The sequence below is a fragment of the Moschus berezovskii genome, chromosome X (genome assembly GCF_049115385.1).
Source record: "Moschus berezovskii isolate FMDL1 chromosome X, NW_MosBer_1.0, whole genome shotgun sequence".
In the NCBI taxonomy this organism is placed as follows: domain Eukaryota; kingdom Metazoa; phylum Chordata; class Mammalia; order Artiodactyla; family Moschidae; genus Moschus; species Moschus berezovskii.
Window position 1 is genome coordinate 65,045,266 of NC_142488.1, and position 26,324 is coordinate 65,071,589.

The 26,324-nt window shown below is 37.4% G+C and overlaps 1 protein-coding gene across 2 annotated transcripts; it reads right to left on the reverse strand.

Moving 5' to 3' along the window:
* On the reverse strand, window positions 1-24,500 carry RLIM (ring finger protein, LIM domain interacting). 2 transcript variants are annotated; one of them, XM_055438397.2, is made up of 5 exons: window positions 24,293-24,500; window positions 22,422-22,484; window positions 9,498-9,690; window positions 8,338-8,421; window positions 1-7,166 (listed from the first exon to the last, which is right to left on the reverse strand). In XM_055438397.2, the coding sequence occupies exons 3-5, from the start codon at window positions 9,664-9,666 to the stop codon at window positions 5,587-5,589; spliced, it is 1,833 nt and encodes a 610-aa protein (XP_055294372.2). In that variant the 5' UTR covers window positions 9,667-9,690; window positions 22,422-22,484; window positions 24,293-24,500; the 3' UTR covers window positions 1-5,586. The 2 variants fall into 2 exon arrangements, with proteins under 2 accessions (XP_055294372.2, XP_055294373.2); XM_055438398.2 differs by lacking the exon at window positions 22,422-22,484.
* Between the last annotated feature and the right edge of the window lie 1,824 nt (window positions 24,501-26,324).

The following is a 26,324-nucleotide window of genomic DNA, read 5'->3' on the forward strand; positions in this document are numbered from 1 at the left end:
TAGACTTTAATCTTTTATTTTACCACTGAAAAATTAAGCCATTACATGATACAGGACGCAAGTTATATTTCATAAACCAGTACCTGCCCACACTCAAACAGTGAGGGGAATCAAAATCAAGGTTGCACTGTAATTCTACATGATTTTTAAAACCATGTCTATCTGGCATTGGTGTGAAGCAACAGAATCTTTATCAGATTCCTCTTTTAAAAGAAAAACCCAAGGAGAGATGATCAAGCACAAATGATCACTTCATGCATTTTATTGATAGTCTATATTTTAAATCTGCAGTATGACATCTTACATAGGGAAAAAGCTTCTTCCTAAAAGATAACTATTAATAATCAAACCAGCTTTAATATGACTGACCTTTCAAGGTCTTGTTTTGCTTTAAACAAGTTAATTTTTAGCAGGTGTAAAGAAAGCACTGTACAAAAAAAAAAAAAAAAAGGAATCTGGGTACATTCTCAAAATTTAATACAGGGCTTCCCAACCAGGAGTCTGCTGGATAGATATTGGAAAAGGGTGTTATGTTCAGCTTTAAATTCAAAGAAAATGAGAAACCAGATAAAGTAAGACAACCAAATTCACTTCACTTTTGTGCTCCTTTCTGCTTTTCTGAAAGTCTCTCCCAGAGGTCAGGAAGCCCTGGTATAACAATCACTATAGTCTTTACAGAACATACATTTATGTGCTTCATGTTCAAAGACATAAAGGCAGCCTTTATTACTGTTCCCCCTCCAAATCCCTTTAGATTCTTATAGGCTATGGAAAGCTTTCCAAAACCGCTGCCCAGTTCTTTATCCGAATCTAAGTAAACATCTATACCAAAGCAGCTCTTCTTGGGAGAAGACAAAACAGGCACAGATACATAATCAGGCCAATTGCGTACCTACTCAACTTGATACCGGATCACATGGCCCTATATCTTTAAAAGCAGCACCAGGAACAAATGGAGTTATAAAGAGGTAAAATCCAAACATTGGACAGTTAAAGCACATACAAATCACTCAGTTCAAATAATGTTAGCCAATGGGCATTGAAAAGAGTTAAGGCTGGGCAGCCGGTTCAGCCATATCTTGGTATTAAGAAAAATCTGCAATATGAGGAACTGATAGAGGAACCCTGAAATAACTAGGCACAGTCATACATTATGGGGGTTCACTTTCACTGCATGTCTTTAAGATATCAGTCTAAGCTTGGGGGTCTTTAGTAAACAAATCCTAACCAGATAAGTATTTTGGTGATTTTGAGACTGTTGGAGGGTGTGCCTATTTTCTTGAAATTTGAACTCCTATGTAGACATGAAAATAATAAAACTGATATAAACTGTTGTTATTCCTTGAACATTCCATCAGCTCAAATATACTGCATTTTAGATACAAAATGGAGTTACTCAAATCAGATTGCTTACTTGTTCCAATATTCCTATTTTAGTAATGTTCCAGTTAAGCACTCTTTTCAGAATGCTAAAATGTAAAGGGTAGGTATATAACTCACAGCTGTTTCTTAGCTGCTTTCTAAAAATCTAATTTGAAAATAAATGAAATACTAGTTACTTGGACCTTGCATTTTAACTTTCCAAATGAAGTGTAAGTTGATTTACATTTTCAAATGTTTTTTCCCAAAGTGAACAATTTACTCGCTAATGAATTACAAATTACTGAATATTGCTGAATAATAATTATTGAATAATCCATGGGATTTTCCAGCTAAGAATACTGGAGTGGGTTGCCATTGCCTTCTCCAGGGATCTTCCCCACCCAGGGATCAAACCTGGGTCTCCTGCATTGTAGGTGGATTCATTATCAACAGAGCTACCAGGGAAGCAATTATTGAATATTACACATACTAAAGAATTAAGGGAAAATAAATGCCTTATATTTGAACATGTGCCTTATCAATCTCTTGCATTACTAAGGTACAGTATACTTTAGTAAGTAGCAATCAGCATAGTCTTATAAGACAAAAGTGCCCGCAAATGTGGCTTCTATGTATTTAGTATTGGTAATATATTTGACAGGGAAGCCGGTAAAACTTAAAAACTCAAATAAGGCAGATTATAAATATTTCTTGTTCACAAACAGCAAAGAAAAGGGGTAGAGTAAAGTGGGAAATAAAAATATCCTCCATCTTTAAAAGTATCAAAAACAACCACAAGGTGCCACTGTATTCTAGCAAGCTGTAAAAATGGCTTTTTAAAAAGCATTTTGCAACATTCACTTCCCTATTATGTGGGTATTTTGAGAACTGCTGAAAAGTTAGGGCTGATGCTGCCCCATTTCATGTCATGGACATCTGAGAAGCAGGTGATTAAATACAAAGCATATTAAGTGATAACCCTTCATAAAAATAATCTGAGACACTGACATTAAGAGACAATACTTGGCAGGTAAAAAAACATGTTGTGGGGGGGGATTACTTGAGGTAACACTGGTAACAGTTTCCTAACCTTAAATTTTGGATGAACTCCCATGACCATGTTTTTAGAGATTTCATGTATACACACATACACACAATCCTGGTACTAAATGTTTTTTTGTAATTGTTTATACAAACACTAACATGAACACTTTTCTCAATCCCCACCCTCCATTAACACCACTAAGGTATAACTAATTTGTTCTTTTTAGAGCAAATATTTCAAATTAACAGTTTGGCTCATCTTCTAGTGTTGCTAAAGTCTGCAAACTTTAAAGCTAACTTGTTCAATTTTGTTTTTAGTACTAATAAATCTCAATCATGTCAGCTGCTTGCAGTTAAACACCTCAAACGTTTCAGACTAGTAAATGAATTTTTTAAAATAATCTGAAATATTCAAGAAAATTCAGTTTTTAGTACTTTTTCCCTATGCATTGAACAATGTAATGCCCCAACATTGTTTTTTCTTGTTCCTATTATTGCATGAAGTTCAAACTAGGTCCTCAAGACAGAACCTTTCTGTAATAAAGAAAAAGTGCAAAGGTACAAAATGAAATGTAAAGTCTTTTGCAAGAAAATGCTCCCTCAAGAGAACAGTTGTTTGGATGCAGGTGGGAAAAAAGATTTTTGTTCTCCACTGTACATCTGACACCTACAAATGACCTTGTCTTCAATGTCCATACTAGTAAGTACATATTGGTCATGAACCTTGCAAAAAAAAATAATCAAGTAGCAAATTCCACTAAAATATTTGAATCCATTCTACACAGTCCAATGGAAATTAATGAGTGCTACTGAAAAAGGTTTTCACATGCACATGTCCAATATGTGCATTGAAGGCTAAAAAGTTAAAATTCTATTTCCAGTGTTTATGAATAGCTTCAGTATCTACATTCATAACCAGCATTCTGCATGAGTTAATCTTAATACTTCACAAATGAGTAATAATACATCTTGGGAGGTTAGGAAGGTACCTGTTAATAACTTTCTTTTATGCTTAGAATGTGATACAGTTGTTTTTAAACTATTTAAAATGAACACCCCTATTATAATGGGACATTTTATACCAAGAGGAAAATGAGTTTGTTTTTAGCCAATCAGGACTACCCTGCAGATCTGAAAACCGTAGATTACACCCTTAGTAAAGGATACAAGGAGGCTCACAAATATAAACGAATCCTGACTTTTACATGGACAATTTTTTTAGAAAGATAAAATGTATTACATAAGCGCCATAAACAGTAAAATCTGCTTATATTAAAAAAAAATAAGTGAAGCTTTGTTTGGACATTATTTTCTTGCAAGAGCAGTACATATCTTTAGTAAACAACTACCATATTTACAATTTCCTTGATACTTAGGTAGGATTGAAAGCCAGAGGAAAACATAAAAGAAAGAGCTTTGAAATAATCTTTACAGCTGGGTTGGTAACAGTTAAGGTAGCCAGATAATTTCTAAAGCAGACTTGTTTATTGTGTAGAGCATCTGACTACGTACACCTGGGTAATCAGCTCACTTTGTTAAGAGCCAAGGATGTGTTCAATCCCTCTTTGGGCCCACTAGCATTTTCCAGAAAAAGACAGTCCTCCACAGTCAGACTAATCCTAACCCCAACCAGCCTCAAGAGAAAGTCGGCAAGAGTACTGGGGTTCATCACAAAGCTTACTAAGGAAACAACATAAAGTGCACATCCCATAGATTGTGAGTCAGCCCTCTCATCTTCAAATATGGGCAGCACAATTAAAATCTGAATTTCAAATAACCCAACACGACTCACTTTCCACAAAAAATAAAAATCCTTAGTTCTTCATCTTGTCTTTAGATATGAGATATTAGGTCTGTATTAGAGATAGCAACAAGTGTGCACTGGTACCTTGAATAACAAATACCAAAAACAATGCAAAATTTGAGACTTTCCTACTAGTATACACATCTGTGTCAACCTCAATTCTTATGCTAAATAGGTGGTTTATAGTCTCTTTCCTCCATTTTTTTTTGAGAAGCAAACTTGCAAAAACATCAATGTAACTTGTGCTAGGGGGTAGTGGTTTGTTTTTCTTAAACCAAAACTCTGCTAAATTTGCTTCATCTGCTCAAGTAGAATACTGTGCCAAGGATCTCACCATATGAAACTAGTTCAAGTCTGTGGAATTACTGTCTTCCTGAAAAGTTTAAGTTCTTCCAAGCAGTTTTCTCTATCCTCCCTCTTTCATTTCCTGCCTAAATCCATACTCTGTCCTTTCCTTTGCAGGTCACAGTAGCTGTTCACATACATTAAATATTATAGATATGTTCTGCTCTTACATCTACACACTTACAAAAGCAGCTTTGTACTTTGTTTGGTGTGTTTTTTTTTTTTTTACTATGTTGGCTCACAAAAAGCAGTTTTTTCATTTCTAAGCATGGTACTTTACAATTAATGCATTAATACAACAGTGCATTGGAAAAAGTACTGAGCCTCTACAAAATAGCTTTACATTTTTAAACAAATGAATGTGATTTTTTCACTTACACAAGCATAGGCTTTTTTTTTAATATTTCCACAAGATAAATATCTCAATTAAACTATAAGCTCACTCTACAGTGTGCCACAGTGATGGGCTTAGAAGACAGTTATACACTTAGAAGATCCTAATCTTAGTGTTATTTACACTGATAAGTCCAATATCACCTTGTCTGAAAGGTGAACAAATGATATTCAGAATGTAGCTGAATGTGTGCCAACTAACAACTGGGAACGGTATAGCTTTAAGCAGTCACTTAGGAAACGTGTACTGTAACTGAGTCTAAACTGGGAATTTCCTTCACCCCTCTTTCCTATGGCATATGAAACTTTAAAGATCAATATGAAACAGGTAAGAGTCATTGCTAAGGCAGACCTTTTAAGATAACAAAGGAGAAACTGACAAGTATATGATAAATCATCAGTAATAACAATTACTGATACTGAAATCAGATTTTTATGTCCTAACATGTTGCTTTTTAAATATTTCCTTTTATTTTGGAACAGAAATTAGAGAAAGGACAATGACTAATTCAGAAAGCAATGACTCAATTCAGGTTGCTACTTTACATTTAAGCACCACTCAAAAAGTGGACAGAAAGCAAGTGATTCCTGTTTGCCCATCACTATACCAGCTACATAGCTGAGAGTTCAGACCTTAATCACACAACACTTTCTCTGTTACCAGAAGCTAAGACTGCTCTGCGACAAATAGGACAAGTAGAATTCTCAGATAACCAGCGATCGATGCAGTGGACATGGTACTCATGGGAACAAGGTAGTTTACGAAGTTTGTTGCCTTCTGTGTATTCTGTAATGCAAACACTACAGGTTTTTAATGCATCGTTTTCACCAAAACTTCTCATTGCCAAGTTGTCAATCTGTTCTTTGGTGAGTCCTCTAGGTTGGTCATCATCATCCTCATTTAAGAGGAAAAACTGAGCGAGACTAAGGAATGGCAGAGAGCCACTTTCATCAAATGTTACTGGGGCCCTGTGTCGACCCTCTCGCCTGGCACCTGATGAGCCTGATGATGAGCTTCCTTCATTACTGCCTTCAAATACCTCTGAGCTAGTCTCTGAACTTTCACCATTGGAACTGGAACTAGGACTCGAACTGGAACTTGAACCAGAACCGCTACTGCCACCAGAACCCCCTCTTCCATTCCGTGACTCTGACCTTTCCGTATTTCGACTCGAGACTGAGCCACTAGGCTCTGAATCACTATCACTGTACATAAAGTAGCTTAACTCACCAAAACCTGTCATTATCTGCCTTAACATGGTCTGAATTGCAACAGATGTAGTCTCACTTAAACCAGTATTTAAGATTCTACGAATGGGAATTCTGATGGTACTGACATAGGTTCTCACACCTGCTCGCTCAGAACGTGAAAACGTACGCCTAAAACCTCCTCGTTCACTTTCATAAGTGACGGTGTTGTTTGGTGTCTGAGACCTTGACCGAGTTCTGCTAGCTATGCTATCTCTCTGCCGATACTCTCCGGGACGAACTCTTCTTACTTGAAGATCAAGGACTATGGTTGGAGGTCTCTGGCCTGATCCTGTAGATTCACCATTGCCAGTTGTGTCTGAAGATCCTGCTCCTTGTGAGGCATTTCTTGTTCCAGAAGCTGCGAAAAGACCTCTAGTTAGTAAGTCAGGTCCACTTATTTGCTGTCTTAATGTCACGTGGTGCCGGGTTCTAGAACTTCCTTCAGTTTCATTTACCAAAGGATGCTCGAAAGTCTGAGATGAGATACTATGATGAGATCTTCGCGGAATTTCACTCATTGGATGTAGAGGTGATCTACTTCTTTCAGCTCTTGCTCGGGTTCTCCGATGGTCTGGGCTCCTACTTCTTGCCCTTCTCTGACCTCTGGTAGGTGGGGCTTCTGTTAATGCTTCAGTTGAATTTCGTTCTGATCTGGGTGGCCTTGCAGATGTTGATTCAGAGCGTGGATTTTCCACTTGTCTTTGGCTGTTGTTGTCCATACTTTCTCCACTAGAACGTCTTGTAGATGGTTCATTTTCATTCTCTGGATTTTGGCTCCCATTATTACGGTTAACATTGATCTCTAAACTGAATCTGAAATCACCACTGTTTGGATTAGTCCGGCTCACTGCTCTCCAAGATTGGTTTCCTCTTTGCCCACTTCTTGTCGTATTTCCAGTTTGTCTGACTGAGTTAAGCCAGTCTATTATAGAGTCACCATTAGATACATCATCTGAAGAGTCTCCACCTGTTTTTTAAAAAGGGGAGGGAGAAAAGTAACTATTAAAAATAGGAAATTTTACTCTGAAACTTCATATTATTAACAGAAAAACATTCTGAACAGATTTCAATTTACAGATTTTTTTTAACTATACTGGTACTGATTGGCAAGTAAAAGCAGGAAACTTTCAATTCCATTTTAAAACAGCAAGCTAAGCCTAGAGAAATTTAAAGCATTTTTTAAAAAAGGGAATTGGGAGGAAGTCTATTTTTAGCATTGTATAGAGAGCCTAGTGTACCACTGGGAACTGACAGAAGACATTTTTTCAGTCCACTGTCAAAACACTAACATAATCAAATAAGGTAAAACACCAGTTAAGGTACAGGGCTAGTATTTTAGTTCAAATTACATTTTTTTGGTTAAATTTTTATTAGTCTACAACATTTCTTTGGGCTCTTGACTTAAGTGCCTTAGATAATACAGGACATTTACAAACTATAAGACTGATTTAGATTTTGCAAAAATATAAACAAGATTTACAGGTTTCTTCTTCATGTTACCAAGATTTTAAATTAACATGAAATTAGAGGTCAGAACAAGTAAAGAGTCTGAACCCAGCACAGTATATATACAGCACATTCCACAACCTAATTGCTATCATATTTCACACTGAAGGAGAAACACCAGACCTAAGGAAAGAACAAGATTTCTTAACAGTGGGACTATTTACATTTTGAGCCAAATAATTCTTTGTTGTGGGGGCTGTGCTGTGCATTTTAGGATGTTTAGCAGCATCCCTTACCTCCACCCACTACAGCAAACAGCAAACTCCCAACCAAAAATGTCTCCAGACATTATATCCCACTGAGAACCACAGACAATGCAACCTTTCTGCTGGTGAGGAACTCAGGTTTATAAGGAAGGAATAATTCAGTGGGTATGGGGGAATTTCAATGAAAGTGGAAAATAAAAAAAAAATGATCACATTTAAGACAGGACATTCCTATATCCCAATTAAAACTCAAAAAATCCCAAAGGTGAAGCAGGGAAAAAAAAAGTTAACATTCTCACCAAATATCAAGAAAATGCCAATTCAAATTAATTTGTGCTACTGCTGGATTATCTTTGGCTGACGTTTATCATTAGGAAGCTCCTTATCCATTTCATCCTTTACACCCCTATCCCAAGAAAAACTTACCTCTATTTTCATCTGAGTTTTGTGGTGGTGGGCCCTCTTTAATTTGCTGTAGTCTCCTTAGCAACTCTTCCTCAGTACTTTCACCTGAAAACAGTTTCAAATGTTTGCGAAGTTATAAATAAAATCCAATGACTTTTCCATCTGAGATGACAACCAAAGAGTAGGAACCTGAGTAAAATTCACCTATTTGAGAGCGTGACATTACAACTTATATTTATTTGTATTCCTTTCCAGTTTACAATATGCTTTTGCATACAATACCTCATTCTTTAAAAATGCAACTCTGGAAGATAGATATTATCTGCATTTTAAGACAAACAAACTCAGAGTGAATAAGCTGATTTGCTAATATATAGCAGGGCAAGAATGCCAACTCTGGCATTCTGACTCAAGTTGGGTACTCCTGGCTCAAAATGCATTCTGTCTCATAACAACCATGCTAACACCTTACATTTTAAAATTTAAGCAATCACTCAAACGTTAATAGAATTAAATAGAAATGAGGAGGAAGTGATATAATGAATTTTAACTAGAATCAAATGGGACCTAATGAGGCAAAAGAGAATAACCAAGCACAAATTTCTGAATAACCAACTATTTTACCCAAGGCCAGCTCTGGTTGATTATGATTGGGACATATTCAGAGAATGAGAGATGACAAAACAGAGTTAAGTCTGTCCTAAGAACCAAAGTTCCCATTAGCTTTTCCAGACCACTGTCTAGTAAGTTAAATAAAGATAAATAACAAAAAGATTGTTCAGCTCCACTCTTTTCAATTCAGCTTACTATAAATTCATAATATAATTCCTTACTAAAAATCCTGACATAGGATAATTCCAAATATGAGTGAACAAAATCAAGTAATGAACCAGAGGGATGGGATGGGGAGGGAGGTGGGAGGGGGGTTCAAGATGGGGAACACATGTATACCCGGGGCAGATTCATGTCAATGTATGGCAAAACCAATACAATAATGTAAAGTAATTAGCCTTCAATTAAAATAAATAAATTAAAAAAAATAAGTACAGCAGTAAATTTCATTCTATATCCCTGGTATTAAAATCATACTTCACAATGGTAAACAATACATTTTAAAAATAGTTGTTTTTTTAAAGACCAGCAATTTATATATATAAATCTTTAAACTACACATTCCATACCTGGGGTGCCTAGCAAATTGTTATCCCTCATAAGCCTATAATCTTCTTCACTGAGGTTATTTACAAATTGATAGAAAGCTTCTTCCCGATCCAATCGGTCCATCTGACTTCTGCGCTGTGCTGCAGACTGATCACCACTTCCTTTATCGTTACAATCTGAGCTTTCCATCTTGACGAACAAGTGGAAAATTATCTAAAGGAGAAAGGAGATCACTCTTGAAAACAGAAGTCAGCGTATCTTCTATAGAACAGTTTTAATTATGTGAAAATCCAGAATTCAGGTTGAGACATGGATTAAAAGACTAGGTCAGGGGTTGGCAAACTATGGCCCATGGACCAAACTTAGCCCTGGTGACTATTTTTTCTCCTTGAGATCTAAGAATGATTATTACACTTTTAAATGTTTTTCTAAGAGAATATTTTGTGATGTGTGAAAATTATGAGATCCAATAAATAAATTCTTAGCTACTTGTTCAGAGTAAAGTTTGGTTAGAGAAATACAGATAAGAATTCAGCAGTGTAGCAAGAATTGAACGGTGTCTGTTCAACAAGGTTAGACCCAAGCAGCTTACTGAATTCTTGGCACTATTACAATTGCTTTTGTTTTTTAGTCTTCACAATGACACTGTGCACAAACACGGTTGTTATTCCTTTTTTACAGATGAAGAAACTAAAGTATAGAGAGGTTATATAACTTGACCAGGGTTACACAACTAACAAGTGACAGGGCCAGAAGCTGAACCCAGACAATCTGAATTCAGGTTTCTCTATGCTCTATTGCCTCTCACAGAGATATGACATGTAGAATAGAAGTTCTAAAAATGCTAATGGTCAAGTCCACTTTCTCCATTTAATACAATGAGTGTGCACTGGTAATTTAGAAAAATGTTACAGTATAAGCATGGCACTTGAAATGCTGTCAAGTTATAATTGCATCACTGCGACTTGCAGTGCACAGATTGCCAGTGCAAAGCAGTGACAGTGCCACATAGTCTCTGTCACAACTACTCAACTCTGCCATTACAGGAAGAAAGCAGCCCACAGACAATATGTAAATGAATGTGTACAGCTGTATTCCAGTAAAACTTGATGAACACTGAGTACCATCTCTAAAGGCATAGTGGTGTATGGATTATTTTATTAGAGTAGATGGCAAATATTATATTTATAATGCAATAATACTAAAACTGTGCTAAAATAATAAAATATGCATTATTATTAGACTAAGCACTCATCATAGTATTTCCAATTCACAGGAAAGCTACAGTCTGAAAAATTAGAAAATTTAAAATAAATATCACAAAATATTTCCTCACAAAAATAAAAAATGAGGCTTCAACCAGAGTAAGTCTCTAAGTGGCTCATTTGTTCGCTAAGCAAGGAAAGACATTTATCAATGCTATGTTAGCTAAACTGTGTTTGACTGCAGAAGCTAAACAAATAATCCACAGAAAATAAACTGATTTAAGATTATTAGCCTTTTAATGAGAACAGTTGTTCAAAAAGTGATGATACTGGGATATATCAATCATCAAGTGAAAAACAAGGAAGCAAATGAGTAGTTCCCTTTGGTTCTTGATGAGTTGACAAATATAACTGATACTATTCAGTTGCTTATTCAAAGAGTCAAGTTATTTGAGGAGTTTGAAGTAACTAAAGAAGTAGTCTCTATGAATAGTTTGCATGGAACTAACTACAGGTGATAACATTTTCAAAGAAGCTGAGAAATACTAATTCAGCACAACCTGAGGTGGAATCTGCGAAGATGTGTTACAGCTGAAATGGTGGTAAAAAAAAAAAAATATGCGTAGAGCAAAAATATATCTAGTCAGGCAAATTTACAATTAAAATTATATGCTTGTGTATTGATTAGACAGCGTACTTGTATCTGTGAAGACATTTTCAATGACGAAATATGTAAAATCTCATTTCAAATCAGAAAACACTAAATGGACATCTGCAAATGATTCTGATGATGAAGAATGTTTAGCCCCAATTAAGTAAAATGTTATCCCACCAAAAAGAATACCATTCTTCTCACTAGTAGACCTATATTATAAAACATTGTACTCATTTATTATTACATCAAGAAAAACTTTGTGGAAATTTCGCTTCTCTCTTTTTATATAAATAACTATGTAATATGTTCAATTCTGATTAGCAAAGTTAAAAAAAATTTACTATCTGGCCTTTTACATAAAAAGTTTGTCAACCCCTACTCTGGATAGTACATAAAACTAGCCAAAACTTAATTGTCACTCACTAGTATATTCTTTTCCTTCCAACCCCAAATTGACTTAAGTTCACAGTGACAAAAAAAAAGTTAATTCAGAAACATGTGAAAATCTGATGTGTGGAAAAGCAGTAATGTATGTTGGTACTGCGATTTAATCCAACACACAAAACACAAAGCATCTGGATGTTTATGTCAATACTAGAGAAAAATAAAAACAAACCATCTTTCAGATATTAAAAAAACAAAGAAGACTGTCTACCTGTCTGATGAGTCTAAACAAATTTTAGTCTATACATGGGCACATCTCCATTGTTTTTCTTAGATCATTATTCTTAGAACTAGTCTATCATTCTTTAAAGAAACAAGATGAATTATCTCAAGGAAAGGGAAAGGGAGAGAGACCTTAATAGTTTTTGGAGTTTCCTAATTTCATAACTAAGATTTCTTAATTTTGGTAAGACTGCTGCTGCTGAAATTTCTGAAAGATGCTGTTTTTAAAATAACTTGAAACTGTAAGACTAGACGTCAACAGATTAAATAAAACACCCATTAACGTTATATGGGCCAGGCAATGAAAAAAAAACAAGCCAAAATTTTCTACAACTTAGTATTGGTAATAAATAGCACACAGTTAATTAAAAAAAATACAGAAAAGTACAAAGAAAGTTCAGCCATGATTTCCCAAACCAAAGAAAATCACACTTGGCTAATATTAAGCAGTTAATATTCTGAATAGTAGCAACATGAAAGGACCAAGTCCCCTTACGAAGGAATAGATCAATAAATAGTTCTGAAAATAATTTGGAAAAACTGAAAACTCAGTAGGGTTGAAAGGGTTTAAGAATGTAAAGCTTTCAAAGAAGGCAAAAATTTCTGATAACTTCTGACATTTGAAGGACAGGAACCAAAGATAACAGAAAAATCACATATCAAGGACTGTAGAAAAATCACATACCAAGGACTGTTACAAGAATGGCACTAAGTCTTAAAAATAGCGTCAGAGGTTAAAGCCCACAAGGAACAGAAACTTTCAAAAGTATGGGAAAGAGCTTTTAAATGGCTTTGAAAAACAAATATGAAATAAGAATGAGATCTCTTACTAAGCCTCTGGTACAGATGGTATATTAATAGAAGATGGTAAGTAGAGGCACTCAACTTCTATCTTATTCAGCAAGGAGAATCATCTTCCAACTGGAAGTAGTGGAAAAACCAAGTTTCTCAAAGAAAAAAAAAAAATCAAAATCCAAACTGCAAAATTTCCAATCTTTCAGAAATCAGAGAACAGGGGATACCAGATGATCTAATCTGCAAAGAAAGTGACGTCTATAAGCTATAACACAGCAAAACCTGGGGGGGGGGGCTGGCACGCGTGGAATTCTGCTATAGACTATCAGATATATTGCAAACATGTAGAAAAACATGTTCACCAGAAGTGGAATTCACTGTCAAATTAATCTCATTTGCATTATATAGTCTTCGTTCACATAGAACTTGCTTTACAAGATTCTCACATTAAAGTCACCTAAGGAGCTTTCTCTGGGGCCAATCAGACAGCAACATTTTAAAAATTCTGCAGGTAATTCCACTGCACAGTCAGGGTTGAGAAACTTTTTGATAGAGGCATCAGGATAATACTGCTGAAACGTCTGGCTTGGTTTTTGTACAGAGTCTGAAAAGTTTTTGCATCCTATTTTATGGAGAAATATAGGCTAGGTTCATGCTTCTCAAACTTCAGCATACAAACGAACTACCTGGAAATCTTGTAGAAATACAGATTCTGATTCAGTAGGTTGGGGGTGCGGCCTGAGAGCATGCATTTTAAATAAGCCTTCACGTAATGCTGATGCTGCTAATCCTAGAATCAGTTTGAGTAGCAAGGAGCTTGATGACAATACAATTTAACAGATTCACAGTTGCTGAATACCTCTCTCAAAGATTATGGAGCAATGTTAACCTGCAAAGAGCCCAGTCAAGCATTTTGAAAAGAACCAAGTCAAAGACATACCAACCAAATCTACAGACAACTCAACACTGGGAGTTAGTAATGAAGATGTATATAGTAAAAAAAAATCCTGAATTCTCAGTGGACTGTGAGGATGAGTGGAAATCAACACAAATGATGGTAAATGTGCTACTTTTAAACACTTTAAGGGTTATCAAGCTGATGGGGAGGGGGACCCGTCCTGGCAACATGAAGATGACCTGAGGTTTTTAGTTAACAAAAGCTCAGTTAAAAGCATGTTTAACTTGACCGTTAAGAAACCTTGGAGTCACAGGTTGACAAACCTTTCCCAGGTCACAGTGTTCAGATAAAAATAGGTAGTAGTGTCAATGCTACTTGCTGTTCAGACTATATGTGGAGTATTTGAAACATTAAAAATACATCCAAAAGGACATTGACAACACAAGAAAATATCTAGAGTGACTAGGGAATACCATAAAATAAATGGCTGAATTACTTGAAAATGTCTAGCCCAAAGACAACACTAAAAATGGACAGGATTACCACCTTCAAATATTTGGAGTTATAACATATAAGAGAGCAAACCACAGGGTCAAATTAGAGCCAAGAGTTGAAGAAATATGAAGCAAATAATTCTGTCTTTTAACAGTCAAACAAATAAGACTGTCCAAAAGTAGAGATGCAACCAGCCTCTTGAAGCAAGCTACTACCAATTTCTGGAGTATTCAAGTAGAGGCTAGATATTAGGTAGGAGTTTGAATAGACTGATTTCAAAAGACCTTTTGGGCTAAAATGTCATTAAGGATAGACAGACCCTTGGTTTCCTTATTCTGGGTCTAGGGTCATACTAAGCCAATAACATATTCCCAGTGACACAATTTTGTTATAACATTTTCTTGACAAGACCAATCCACTTATATTGCCCCATCCTTTCCCTCCAACACACCTTGTACTTTACTACCTTCACACTTCTAAGGCTCTCCCTTTAGCCTTCTGTTTGCTGTTAAGTCACTTCAGTCGTGTCCGACTCTGTGCGACCCCATAGACGGCAGCCCACCAGACTCCACCGTCCCTGGGATTCTCCAGGCAAGAACACTGGAGTGGGTTGCCATTTCCTTCTCCAATGCATGAAAGTGAAAAGTGAAGTTGCTTAGTCGTGTCCAACTCTTCGCGATCCCATGGACTGTGGCCTACCAGGCTCCTCCGTCCATGGGATTTTCCAGGCAAGAGTACGTACTGTAGTGGGTTGCCACTGCCTTCTCCGAGCCTTCCGTTTAGTCTCTCTCCATTTCACTCACTCCTCAAGGTTCAATGAAATCTTACCACCTAAGAAGCTATTACTGACTACCTTTTTCAACGGTCTCTGCACACAGCATTTGCCTGTGCCACTAGTGTCACTTCCTGCCTCACAAGGTCTTTTATATATCGGACAGTGCAGCTTTAAAGAATTTGTTTGTAAGGTAGAGAAACTCCACATACTGAAACAGCACTAAAGTGTTCCCAATATATTGTTTCTGCTCTATAAACCCACTATTTATGAATCCCCTTTACACTTTTCAAAAGTAAAATAATAATGGTGAGGGTGAGGTGAGTGTTAGTCACTCAGTCATATCCAATTCTCTGTGACCCCATGGATTGGGGCCCGCCAGGCTCCTCAGTCCACGGGATTCTCCAGGCAAGAATATAGGAGTGGGTTGCCATTCCCTTCTCCAGGGGATCTTCCCCACCCAGGGATCAAACCTGGGTCTCCTGCATTGCAAACAGACTCTTTACCATCTGAGCCACTAGGGAAGATAATGGTGACTACTCTACAAAAACACATGGAATAAATGATTCTTAATTACAATCACCAATCTTCAAGTTCACTCTTGACCTAGAAATTCTAATATTTCCTACAATGGAAACTAGAGACAAAACAAACAAACAAACAAACCATACCTCTATTCAAAACCCTCTCAACACTGTGATTTTGGAGACCGCTAAATCCTAAATAGCTCCTGCCTGATGAGTTTATAAGTTGGGTTATTCTATTCAAGAGGGATTTTTATTTTGGTTTATTTTTTAATTCAAAATTTTAACAATGAAACACACAAAGTAACATGTGAAAAAATCCAAATTACTATTACTTCCATAGTAACATGCTGCTCTCCCTTCCCCCTGCCTATACCAGAAAAAATAAAGGAAATTATTTTCCCCACATGGCATCCTTGCAACATACTCATTTATTTCAAAATTGCAATCAAACTGGCAAGGCTTCATTAAACAGAATACACCATGTTTTTTGCTAAGATATAGATGTCCATTTAAAATGCTGTTCATTTCTTGCAGTTGATTAAGGAACAGGGAGAGAAAAAGCCTATTTGCTTCCCTACTTTTGCCCAAAGCATTCATTTTTTCTGCTTTATTCTGCATTTCCCTGGGTTGGGAGTGGAGGTCAAGAGAATCTAGCACTGGCAAGGCACATGTTACAGCTTTAACACTTGCCAAGGTCCACTGAACTAGAAGTTAATTACATTTTGTTAAAAAAAAAAAAAAGAAAAGGAAATCCTGAATGTAAGCAATGCCTTCAAATGCCTTGTAAAATCATCTTACGAACATACACCCAGTGAGTCTGGTCTCATTTAAGCAGTGCCTTCACTACCTAAGTGGTAAAAAAAATGAAAAAAAATGTAATAATTCTAAATCACAAGTTCAGAAAGTTAAAACATGCCAGAGAAGTCAGGAGATTGCAGTTCAAATGATCAAATACAGATCTCTCTCCATTTTGATGTGAAAAGATCAGTGAAAGATTATGTTAATAAAATGGGTCTCTAGATTCTACTCTGTGGTGAACAACACTGTGGTACATTTCCAGTCTAAATTAGGTATGAGAAAAAAAGAATCCCCATACCCACTGGGCTCCTTCTATCATCATAAATGAGAAAATTTTAAATCTTTTCATTCAGTTACCTTATACTGAGTTATAATATTCATGTGCAGTCTGAAATTTTGGATTAAATATACAGTTATCATTAGTCAATTTTAAACTTAGATATTTTTATGGAAAACTTAACCAATAAAACTTAAGAGAAAAAATGTGTACCTGTTCTTAAATCACTTAGGTCTCTTCCTAGTTAAAAGTAATATCCATTGCCCTATTCATACAGCCCTTTCACCTATATTTCACTTAAGCCTTACAACAATTCTATGAAGTAGGAATCACAAACTCTATTTTACAGATAGGAAACAGAAGCACAGAGAGAGTAAGTGATTTACCAAAGGCCATGAGGCCGAAAGGGCCAGCAATTACATTCCTTCAATCCTAACAGGCATGTCCAATGTATTCAACCTCATTATCAACTTTTTAGTTGATGGTTGGGGCTTGCCTGGTGGCTCAGAGGGTAAAGGAGACCCGGGTTCGATCCCTAGGTTGGGAAGATCCCCTAGAGAAGGAAATGGCAACCCATTCCAGTATTCTTGCCTGAGGCAGGCTACAGTCCATAGGGTCACAAAGAGTTGGACATGACTGAGCAACTTTATTACTTTCACTTAGTTCATGTTCACTTCTGGTATGAAAACTTCCAAAATGACAAAACATCTTTTGTAAGCAGTATGAACCCAGCAGGGCTTCTTTTTAAACAAGTCAACTTTTACTATTTTTGTTTTAAATACAGTTGCCCCTCAGATGCATAGCATATTTTATTAACCTTATTTCTTTCAGAGTACTGTGTGCCAATACAGCCAAATCCATTCCTGGAAAGTAAGTAGCCAAATTAGAAAATTTGCCCAGTCATTTCAAAAACTACTCATCTGGTCAGTAACTGTATGACTGTGTCAGGTAAATTTAATTCTGGGGAGGAAAAGCCAGCAAGAAAACCAAACGAGATTTATTTTATAATTAGGGAGTTTAAAGCAAATTTTATTCACCTTGAGAATTTTAAAGCATTTTTAGTGATTTCAATTCTTCTACAGTAATTATCATATATTAATATAAATTATGCACATTACTATGTTTCTGACCACTGCTATGTGTTTAATTCTCCTAACCCACGTACACTAATCTTTAAAACATGTATTTCTGTTATGATGTTAGGGCAAAAAGTCACTTAAAACATACTGTTCAGTATTAATGGGTCAGGAGACCTGGTGCTTGGAGAAGGCAATGGCAAGCCACTCCAGTACTCTTGCCTAGAAAATCCCATGGGTGGAGGAGCCTGGTAGGCTGCAGTCCGTGGGGTCGCTAGGGGTCGGACGCGGCTGAGCGACTTCACTTTCACTTTTCACTTTCACACATTGGAGAAGGAAATGGCAACCCACTCCAGTGTTCTTGCCTGGAGAATCCCAGGGACAGGGGAGCCTGGTGGGCTTCCGTCTATGGGGTCACACAGAGTCGGACACGACTGAAGTGACTTAGCAGCAGCAGCAGCAGCAGACCTGGTGCTAAAGATAAGCACACATACTATATTCAATGGACATACTCCATCAATTAAGATTTAAGGCACCAAAATATACAGTTAAAAAAACAACAGACATAAAAAATGAATTCTGAAATTCAAAAGGTTGTATGAGTATCAATTTTAAAATAAACCACATCTATTAAGTCTGGAAGAAATCACTTCTTTTTAAAAAATCAGAAAGTACAGTGGGAGGGAGGAATCAAGATAAACTAATGTCAACCAACTACTGAAGTTATCTTGGGCACTGTCACCTTTTGGATATGTTCAAACAAGCTCCAAAATTCAATAGTATCCTAAAGTACAACATGCCAAATAAAAAAAAATCATAGGTATCAACATAAAAATGTGTCATACTGAAAAAAGGGCAAGCATTATTCTGTTTGCAACAGAGCCTCTTTCTTCATTAAGAACGTCATAGAGCATATGAGAATTAACGCCAGGCAAGCCTTGTGTATAAAGAAAATGTCAGGTCAATAATACCATCATCAGAATGAAAAATACTTAATATAGTTAAAAACAACAAAAAAAGCCAAGTCACAAAGAACTACTGAATTTGAGGTCTGGATATAAAATACCATCGTATAATGTAGTTACCAGAAGTGTTGGGAATTTTTCCTATACAGAATGACTAAAACTTTACAGCATTTGCAGCCAACAAATTAAAGGTTGACTGAGTAGCAGGGTGGAATTTAGCTCTGTGAAAATGAAAAAAGAGAAGATACTAGGTTTTAGTCTTGGCTATAAGATTAACTATGTGAATTTGGCCAATTATTTAACCTTTTGTGTCTCAGGATCTCCATCAGTATTAGTGTACTGGATTAAGCTATCTACAAGATACCCTTCCAATTCTATGAATCCAGACTATGACATAACCCACATCACATTACAATATTAGATTGGAAAAATAAATGTCAAGAAACAACATGAATAACTAGGATGTAAGCTTAAAAGCTGTGCTTTTCTCACTGCTATTTCACTCATACACTTCTCTTTTTATGACTATCTTATTTTTAAAAAACAAATACAAAGCATTCCTCTTTAAAATATAGGGTAGGGTTTATGTTTCACTGCCTTATTGCACAGTACCTCTCACCACCCACACAATTTATTTCCATTATTGGCCTATTGGAGGATGGTACTAAGGCCTCTGCCACTGCTGATACTACTAGAGCAGTATGAGATTATAAAATATGTGCATGGCAATGTTAGCTTAGCCTCACTTGTATTCTATCTTTATCACTTGAAAAGGACATCAGGAAAAAAAAAGAATTCAGCATGTGTTTAATCTCTTGGCAGGAATTCTGCAGCTCACAAACAATTCTAATGACAACAACCTTCTAAAACAGTTAAATCAAAAGAATATTAAGAACGTCAACAAATCAAAGGATGGAGACCAAGCCAAATGCTGCCAATTCACAGGAACAAGTTAGTTTAAAAAGGAAACCATTATGACATTTCAATTCACTCAAGTACTTAAGACAGGGAATTTAATCTTCGATTACCCAGTTCATGTTCTTCTAGTACCAAGCTATGCCACTAAATTAGAATTTGGTCTTATGCACACTAACTCAATTCTGATTTCTCATTATTCTCAAGAAGTCAATGACTCAAAAACCCCAAAGGCTCATGTGCTTATTTTTAAAATGTTTTAATGCAAAAGTCATTGATTACTGGCAATTCTGGTGTTAGTAAATAAAGTACTATTTTTTAAGATATAAGTTTTCCACCAAAAATGAACTATTTTAAAATCACGTGACTGAAAAGTATCATCTACACAAATGACTCCTATATTGTCTGAGGAAAATAATTTGTGTTACAGAACCAAACACATTGACAACTGTGATTTCTGAACCAGTGCTCCTACAGAGAAATGATGACAAAGGTGACCAGATATACCCAGTTTGTCCATATGAGTAGCAGTCAACAACTGTTGTCCTGTACTGATTATTAATATGGCCTTCTTTCACTCTTAAAAGTGTCCCAGTTTGGATAAATTATAAGGTGACCTCAAATGTAATTGACACTAACAGGAACTTTGGTCAATACAAAATGAAAAATGTAATTACGAGTTAAACCCTTTCTTCACACAATCAAATGTAGAGCAAGAGGAAAGAGATAATTTTTCATTTCAGAAAAATTTGAAAACACTGAACACAAATATCTACTTCCCACCACAGAATGGATCATGTTCATCATCATACAAATGCTATAATAGCATTCCAAACTGCTGCTGTGAAATTATTGCAGTAAGTCCACAAATCTATATACACACATGTACTGTCTACAGATATTAGTCTTCCAAACATATGTGTGATATTTTGACAAATGAAATTAAACCCTTGAGCTGAAGCACTAAAATACAAGAATTTGTTGTTTTTCAGTCTCTAAATCACGTCCGACTCTTTTGCAACCCCATGGACTGCAGCCCACCAGGATCCTCTGTCCATGGGATTTCCAAGCCAAGAATACTGGAGTGGGCATTCCCTTCTCCAGGGGATCTTCCCGACCCAGGCATCTGAACCACTTCTCCTTTACAACTGGCAGGCAGATTTTTTTTTTTAACCACTGAGCCACCAGGGAAACCCAAAATATAAGACTATGTACAACAAAAACATCAAGTATCTATTTCAGGAGCAAAACCACAAGTTCACAAATATAATCCCAAACTGTTTAAGACTGTCAAGATTTTTACCTCTAAAGTAAATGGCTTTATTATCTGGGGAATTTCTGTTTCAAAAATATGAAAGAAAAAAAATAGAAGTGTTACTGCTTTCTTATACCGGGTATCAAAATGTCAAAGGATCATATAAACTGTATACTTTTAAAAATCAATGGGCTATAAGGTTTGGAAACGTCTGTATTACAAAGAAATGTTATGGAAATAGATTTACAGAAGAAAAACATGTCGCAGTCCTAGGCACTGGCCCAAAATTCTAGCATCTCATTGGTCTGGTATTGACAGAGCACTTTTCATATTCGAATTTGTTATCCACTCTATGGTAAATCAAGGTAACAGGAGGTTGGTGAGTGGTTTGCTTTTTCCCAATCCGCTAGAGCTACGGAAAACGTAATACACACAATGTAACTCGAGAAATGCAAATGTCCCATTTGATCTACTGTATATAAGGCCTCACTACATGTTCATGACTAACATGAAAAATATATCCAACCAGCCTAACAATTCTAGATATCACTTCATTATTAAGCTACTTCTTAAAACCACTTCTAATTTTAAATTGTTTATCAAATTATATTATAGGCAGTAACAGCTGAAACAAGAACCCTGACAGACTGAAAGAGTGCAATCGTTAGATAAATCTCACTTGCTTCATAAAGCAAATCTCCTTCCAGTGTTAACAGAAGTTTTTGATGCAACTTAACCTATAGATTTTTTTTTATTACTACCTTTCATTTTCTTTGCATTTCTAATCTAATAACAAGTCTAAGGACATAAAAGTTTATTGACTTTGGCATCAGACAGACCTGGGTTAAAATGGGGGCTCCTACCACTTATTAGCGTTTTGAGAACAAATTATCTAATTTCTCCTCTGAGTCTCAGTTACTCTGTAAAACAGGTAACATCCTCATGAAGCTTGGCTGTAAGGATTACAAAATCACGCATGTGAAGCACAGGAACTAGCACATAAGTATTCAATACAAATTAATTATGAATTTAGGCTAATTACCCATCCCAGTTTGCACGGGACAATCCTGGTTTGCACCTGTTGTCCAGGAAAATAATGTTCCTTTTTCTCTTAAAAGCATCCTAGCTAGGACAATAAATTATGTGGTTACCTTAACGATGATGAAAGAGGTTGATATCAATTAAGAGTATTATATATTATGACTTTTCGGATCTTGAAGGAAAAATATCAAATGTCACACAAAATAACTTGAGATTATATTCCTGTAATACAGTCTACTGTTAGTTCATTTAGTTATTCCATAAACATTTAAATACTATTTATTTCTACCCATCCCATTCCAACAATGATTAAAGGAAGCAAATTTCCATTTTGTTCCTTCTGTTCTATACAGGTACTGATAAATTTCAGACATTATTTTAAAAGAAGAAAATTGACAGAGCATTAATGAGGTTCCAGCTACTCAGAAACACTACCCTTTGAATTCCCAGTGAAAAACACCCATTCTGACCATTAAGAATGCCCGACACCAACTAACATATATCAAAGAAGCCCATTCAATTACAGGGCCCCCAACACAATAAATATTTCAAACATGCATTCTAAACATAAATCATCAGGAGACGCAACAAAAAATAAAATTACCTGACTGTTATGACATAGTATTGTATACAATAAACTGGATTTTAGTTTTCTTCACTCTCTGCTCTAGAAAAAAAAAGAATCCATTATTCTTCCTCTTTTATAAGATAGACATTTTCTTTGAAACAGACACATCCTAAAAATTACATATCCTATGTATTTTCGATACACACCCGCCATCATTCAACCTAATTCCACATTAGTATTAGGATATTTGGGGAGACTAAGAAGGTCAGAGGGAACCAACAATCTTATATGTTAGATAGACGGTATCTTTTAAAGGCTGACAGCCCATCTACCTTTTAATATAAACTTACTTAAAATGGGCTTTTACGCATCATATCAGTAATTATTTTCAGATTCTCACAGTTACTTTCAAGAACTTATTTAGTATGTTACACTAGCCTAAGGCAGGAACTAAAGTATGAAAGATCATCAGGACATCTTAGGCTAAAGAAAAACACTTTTTCAGTAAGATAAGAGTATCCTAAAATAAAATTTAAAAATATTTAGATTGGTCTTCCTGGGTATTTTATTTCTACAACTTAGAAAACTGATTCTGGGGCAGCGATAACTGCGATGCCTGCTCTCAAGTCATCCAGGACGGACATAATGTACATGATGGGGTGATAAGAGCATTTTGTCTTTAATAATGACAAGAATTTTTTAAAAATGACTAGTAGTAGTGTATTTCTTCCTCCTTTCAATCATCCAAAGCCACTGCGGTTAATTCTGATTCAGGAAATGCGGACGACTCATTTCCAGCAAAAAAAAATGATTGCGGGGCCTTGCTAAGAGTGAATGACAACCTAATATAAACGCTTCCTCTTTCCGCAAAACGAAAGAACGACCTAAATAGACAAGCCTGCTAGGCCTCAGATTCCCGGACTAACCTGTGGAATAAGTATGGTGAAACTGTCTAGGGAAGGAACGTGGCTGTCTCCTCCATCTTGAAATTAATCAGCATAAGGGAAAAAGGGACGGAGTATTCAGGAAGCAGAAGCCCAACCGGTTAATACTAGTTACTAAAGCTATGGCGTACGTGGCAGGTACCGCCCGCAGAAGCCGAGACCCTTAGGCATTTTTTGAGGGGGGAGGGGTTGGGTTGTGCACGGATTGAACGGAAATTAACTTCAAAATCATTTGGCCCAATTCCCACCCTCAGCCAAGGAAAAACAACAAACACGCAACGGCTTTTCCCTCCCTTTTGGGGGCAATCCGTGCAGTGGTATCTGGCAAAGGATACGCCAGGGTTATTCAAGCAAGGGAGTAAACCACATTTGTCTTAGATCCTCAGGGAAGATGTCATCGTGGCCTCAGGGGGCGCCTAATTGATAGTGCCCTTCAGAAGCAGGAGGCTCAAAATGGGGTTTTGCAAATCCTGGGAAATCTAAAGGCCCAAGAGTTCCCAGCATCTAACTTAGAGCAGCCTGATTTTTTCCCCGTTTCCTAAACCCAAGCCCGCCATGTAAAAGAGAGGGGGAGGAGGAGGAGGCGAAGGAAGTCTCCAGAGAACTGAGGAGAGGAAAACCTGAGACGATCAAAGATTCTCATGCCTGAGGCCAACACTCGAAAATCGCCTCCCCCAAATTCTTAAGGTTCTGGAGGGCCCCAGCTGCGGCTCGCGCGGCCACGGAGAGGAAGTACTACCTACCTCCTTCCCCTTCTTCAAAAAGCCTGTCGACTATACACCCAACTAAAATGGCAGCTGAGACTACGCCACGGAGGCCCCCGCAGCAACCGGTGCCTGGGGTCCGGAGGCGGCGCTGAGCCTCCGCCACGATGCACCACTCAGGCCATTTTGAGAGAAAGCAGCAGACAGGGCTTCGCTGTCTTCCTCTCGCTCTCCATCCGTTTCCCAAGGCTTCACTTACTCGGTTTTGGTGTCGGGATCCGACTCGGTCGGTTCGGCCGCCGCCGCCGCCGCCGCCGCCGCCGGGGCTCCTGCGCGCCTCCCCTGCCGCAGCTCTCAAGCCCGCCTCCGATGAGTCGCTGGTCGAGACCCGCCTCTAGCCCAGCGCCTGCTCGGAGACGTTGCTCAGGCAGCCATTATCTTCCCCATTGTTACCAAGCAGCGACAGGAAACGCCTGCCCACAACAGGAAGTGATGATGCCGCGTCCTGGCCCCGCAGCCCCGGCCGATTACCCACTCCCAGCCGATTATCCAATCCCAGGCGATTCCTCGAAAAACCCTCGGTGAGAGGAGGAGGTGGCCGGCTGACGACGCGGCAGGGCGGGCCGAGGCCTGGAAAAGGAAAGCTGCTGTGCCGCCCACCATGTGACAGGCCCCACCCTCCTCCGCCATTTTGAATTGTGGCGAGAAATTCGCGTTCTGAGCACTGTGAGAACCTTTCCCATTTTGAAAACTGGAGGACGTCACCGTATGACTGCTGGAAGCCCTTTTCAGAGAGTGAGAAACGCGGTATTAGTCTAACCTGACGTCGATTCACACAGTCAGGACCGGTTAATACATTATCCTACCTTTATTCTAATACATTTATCGAATGCCAACTGTATGTGTCAAACACTAGTATAGATGTTGGGGATACAGCGCAAATTAAAGCAGACAAAAATCCCAGTTCTTGTGTATCTTTATATTCTTGGGGGAGCGACAATAATTATATATATATAAAATACATAAAACTAACGATAAATGCTAGGGAGAAAAATAAGGCGAGGGAAGGTGGGTAGGAGAGCGCCCGGTGGCGGCAAATGGGAATTGTAGTTTTAAAAAGAGTGGTCAGAGGTGGCCTCTCTCAGACGGTAATTCTGATATTCTTGAGAAGGGGCGGTGTTTGTAAAAGGGTGGGAAAATCTGATAACGTTGGAATTTAAGGGCGGTTTAAGGAAGGCCTTTTTTATTCTTAGTTCTTTAGTTCTTCCAGCGAACTAAACTTGTTCCCACCTCTACAACTTTACTTAGGCTGGCATTTTCCTCTTCATATCTTTGCTCTCATCATCCAAACTTTTTCTCAATTGTCATCTCCCTGGAAAACACGTCCCTAACCACCCTATCTGAAATTAAAACTTCCCCCATGCCCTTATTGGGCTTCCCTGGTGGCTTAATGGCAAAGAATCAACCTGCCAACGCAGGAGACACATGTTCCATCCCTGGGTCAGGAAGATTCCTCTGGAGAAGGAAATGACAACTGACTCCAGTATTCTTTCTGGGGAAATCTCATGGACGGGGTACTCTGGTGGGCCCCAGTCCATGGGGTCTCAAAGAGCTGGACACGACTTAGCAACTCAACAACAACAACCACATCCCCTTCCTAGCTTAATTTTCTTTAAAGAAATTGATCTGAAAATATTTGTTTACCCCTTCCCCTTAACAGTAAGCCTCTTGTTCACTGTTATATCCCCAACAAGCTCATAGTAGGCCCTCAAATATTATTTGAGAGAGTGCCAGCCTCAGCATGATGGCCATTTCATCAACCAGACGTGTATTTCACTCCAAGCAGTTACAATATCCCTCATACTTACCTGCTCAACTTTCAAGCATTCTTGATATTAATATTACCATTTTTGACAGTATGGGAATGTGGATTAGATACTGTGTCTCTGCTCAGCTTTTGTCTTATATTACCTAATCATATACTAGAACTTTTACCTTTTTACCTAGTGTAAAGTGAATTCTTCAGTGGCCAGCAATTGCTGTTAAGCTTGATATTGAGATTATGGCAATAACATTAGCCACTCCTTGACATATTCTTGAGACAAACATGGCTTAATGTAAAATATAAAATCATAAAAGAAGTAGAAAACGTAAGTGTATATGTCCATAACTCTGGGGATGTGGAAGGACTTTCTAAATATGACACAAAATCCACAAAAGGAATTACTGTTAAATACAACTTCATAAATGAAAGCTTCTGAATATCAACACACAATGTTAATAAAATCAAA

Bases quoted from the DNA above. Each gene is read 5' to 3' on its own strand.
- RLIM (XM_055438398.2), bottom strand. From the start codon at position 9,666: ATGGAAAGCTCAGATTGTAACGATAAAGGAAGTGGTGATCAGTCTGCA. The intron at 8,422-9,497 runs GTATGGAATGTG...AACTGTTTTCAG, and splicing joins CAATTTGCTAGGCACCCCAG to GTGAAAGTACTGAGGAAGAG. The intron at 7,167-8,337 runs GTAAGTTTTTCT...TTTAAAAAACAG, and splicing joins AAACTCAGATGAAAATAGAG to GTGGAGACTCTTCAGATGAT.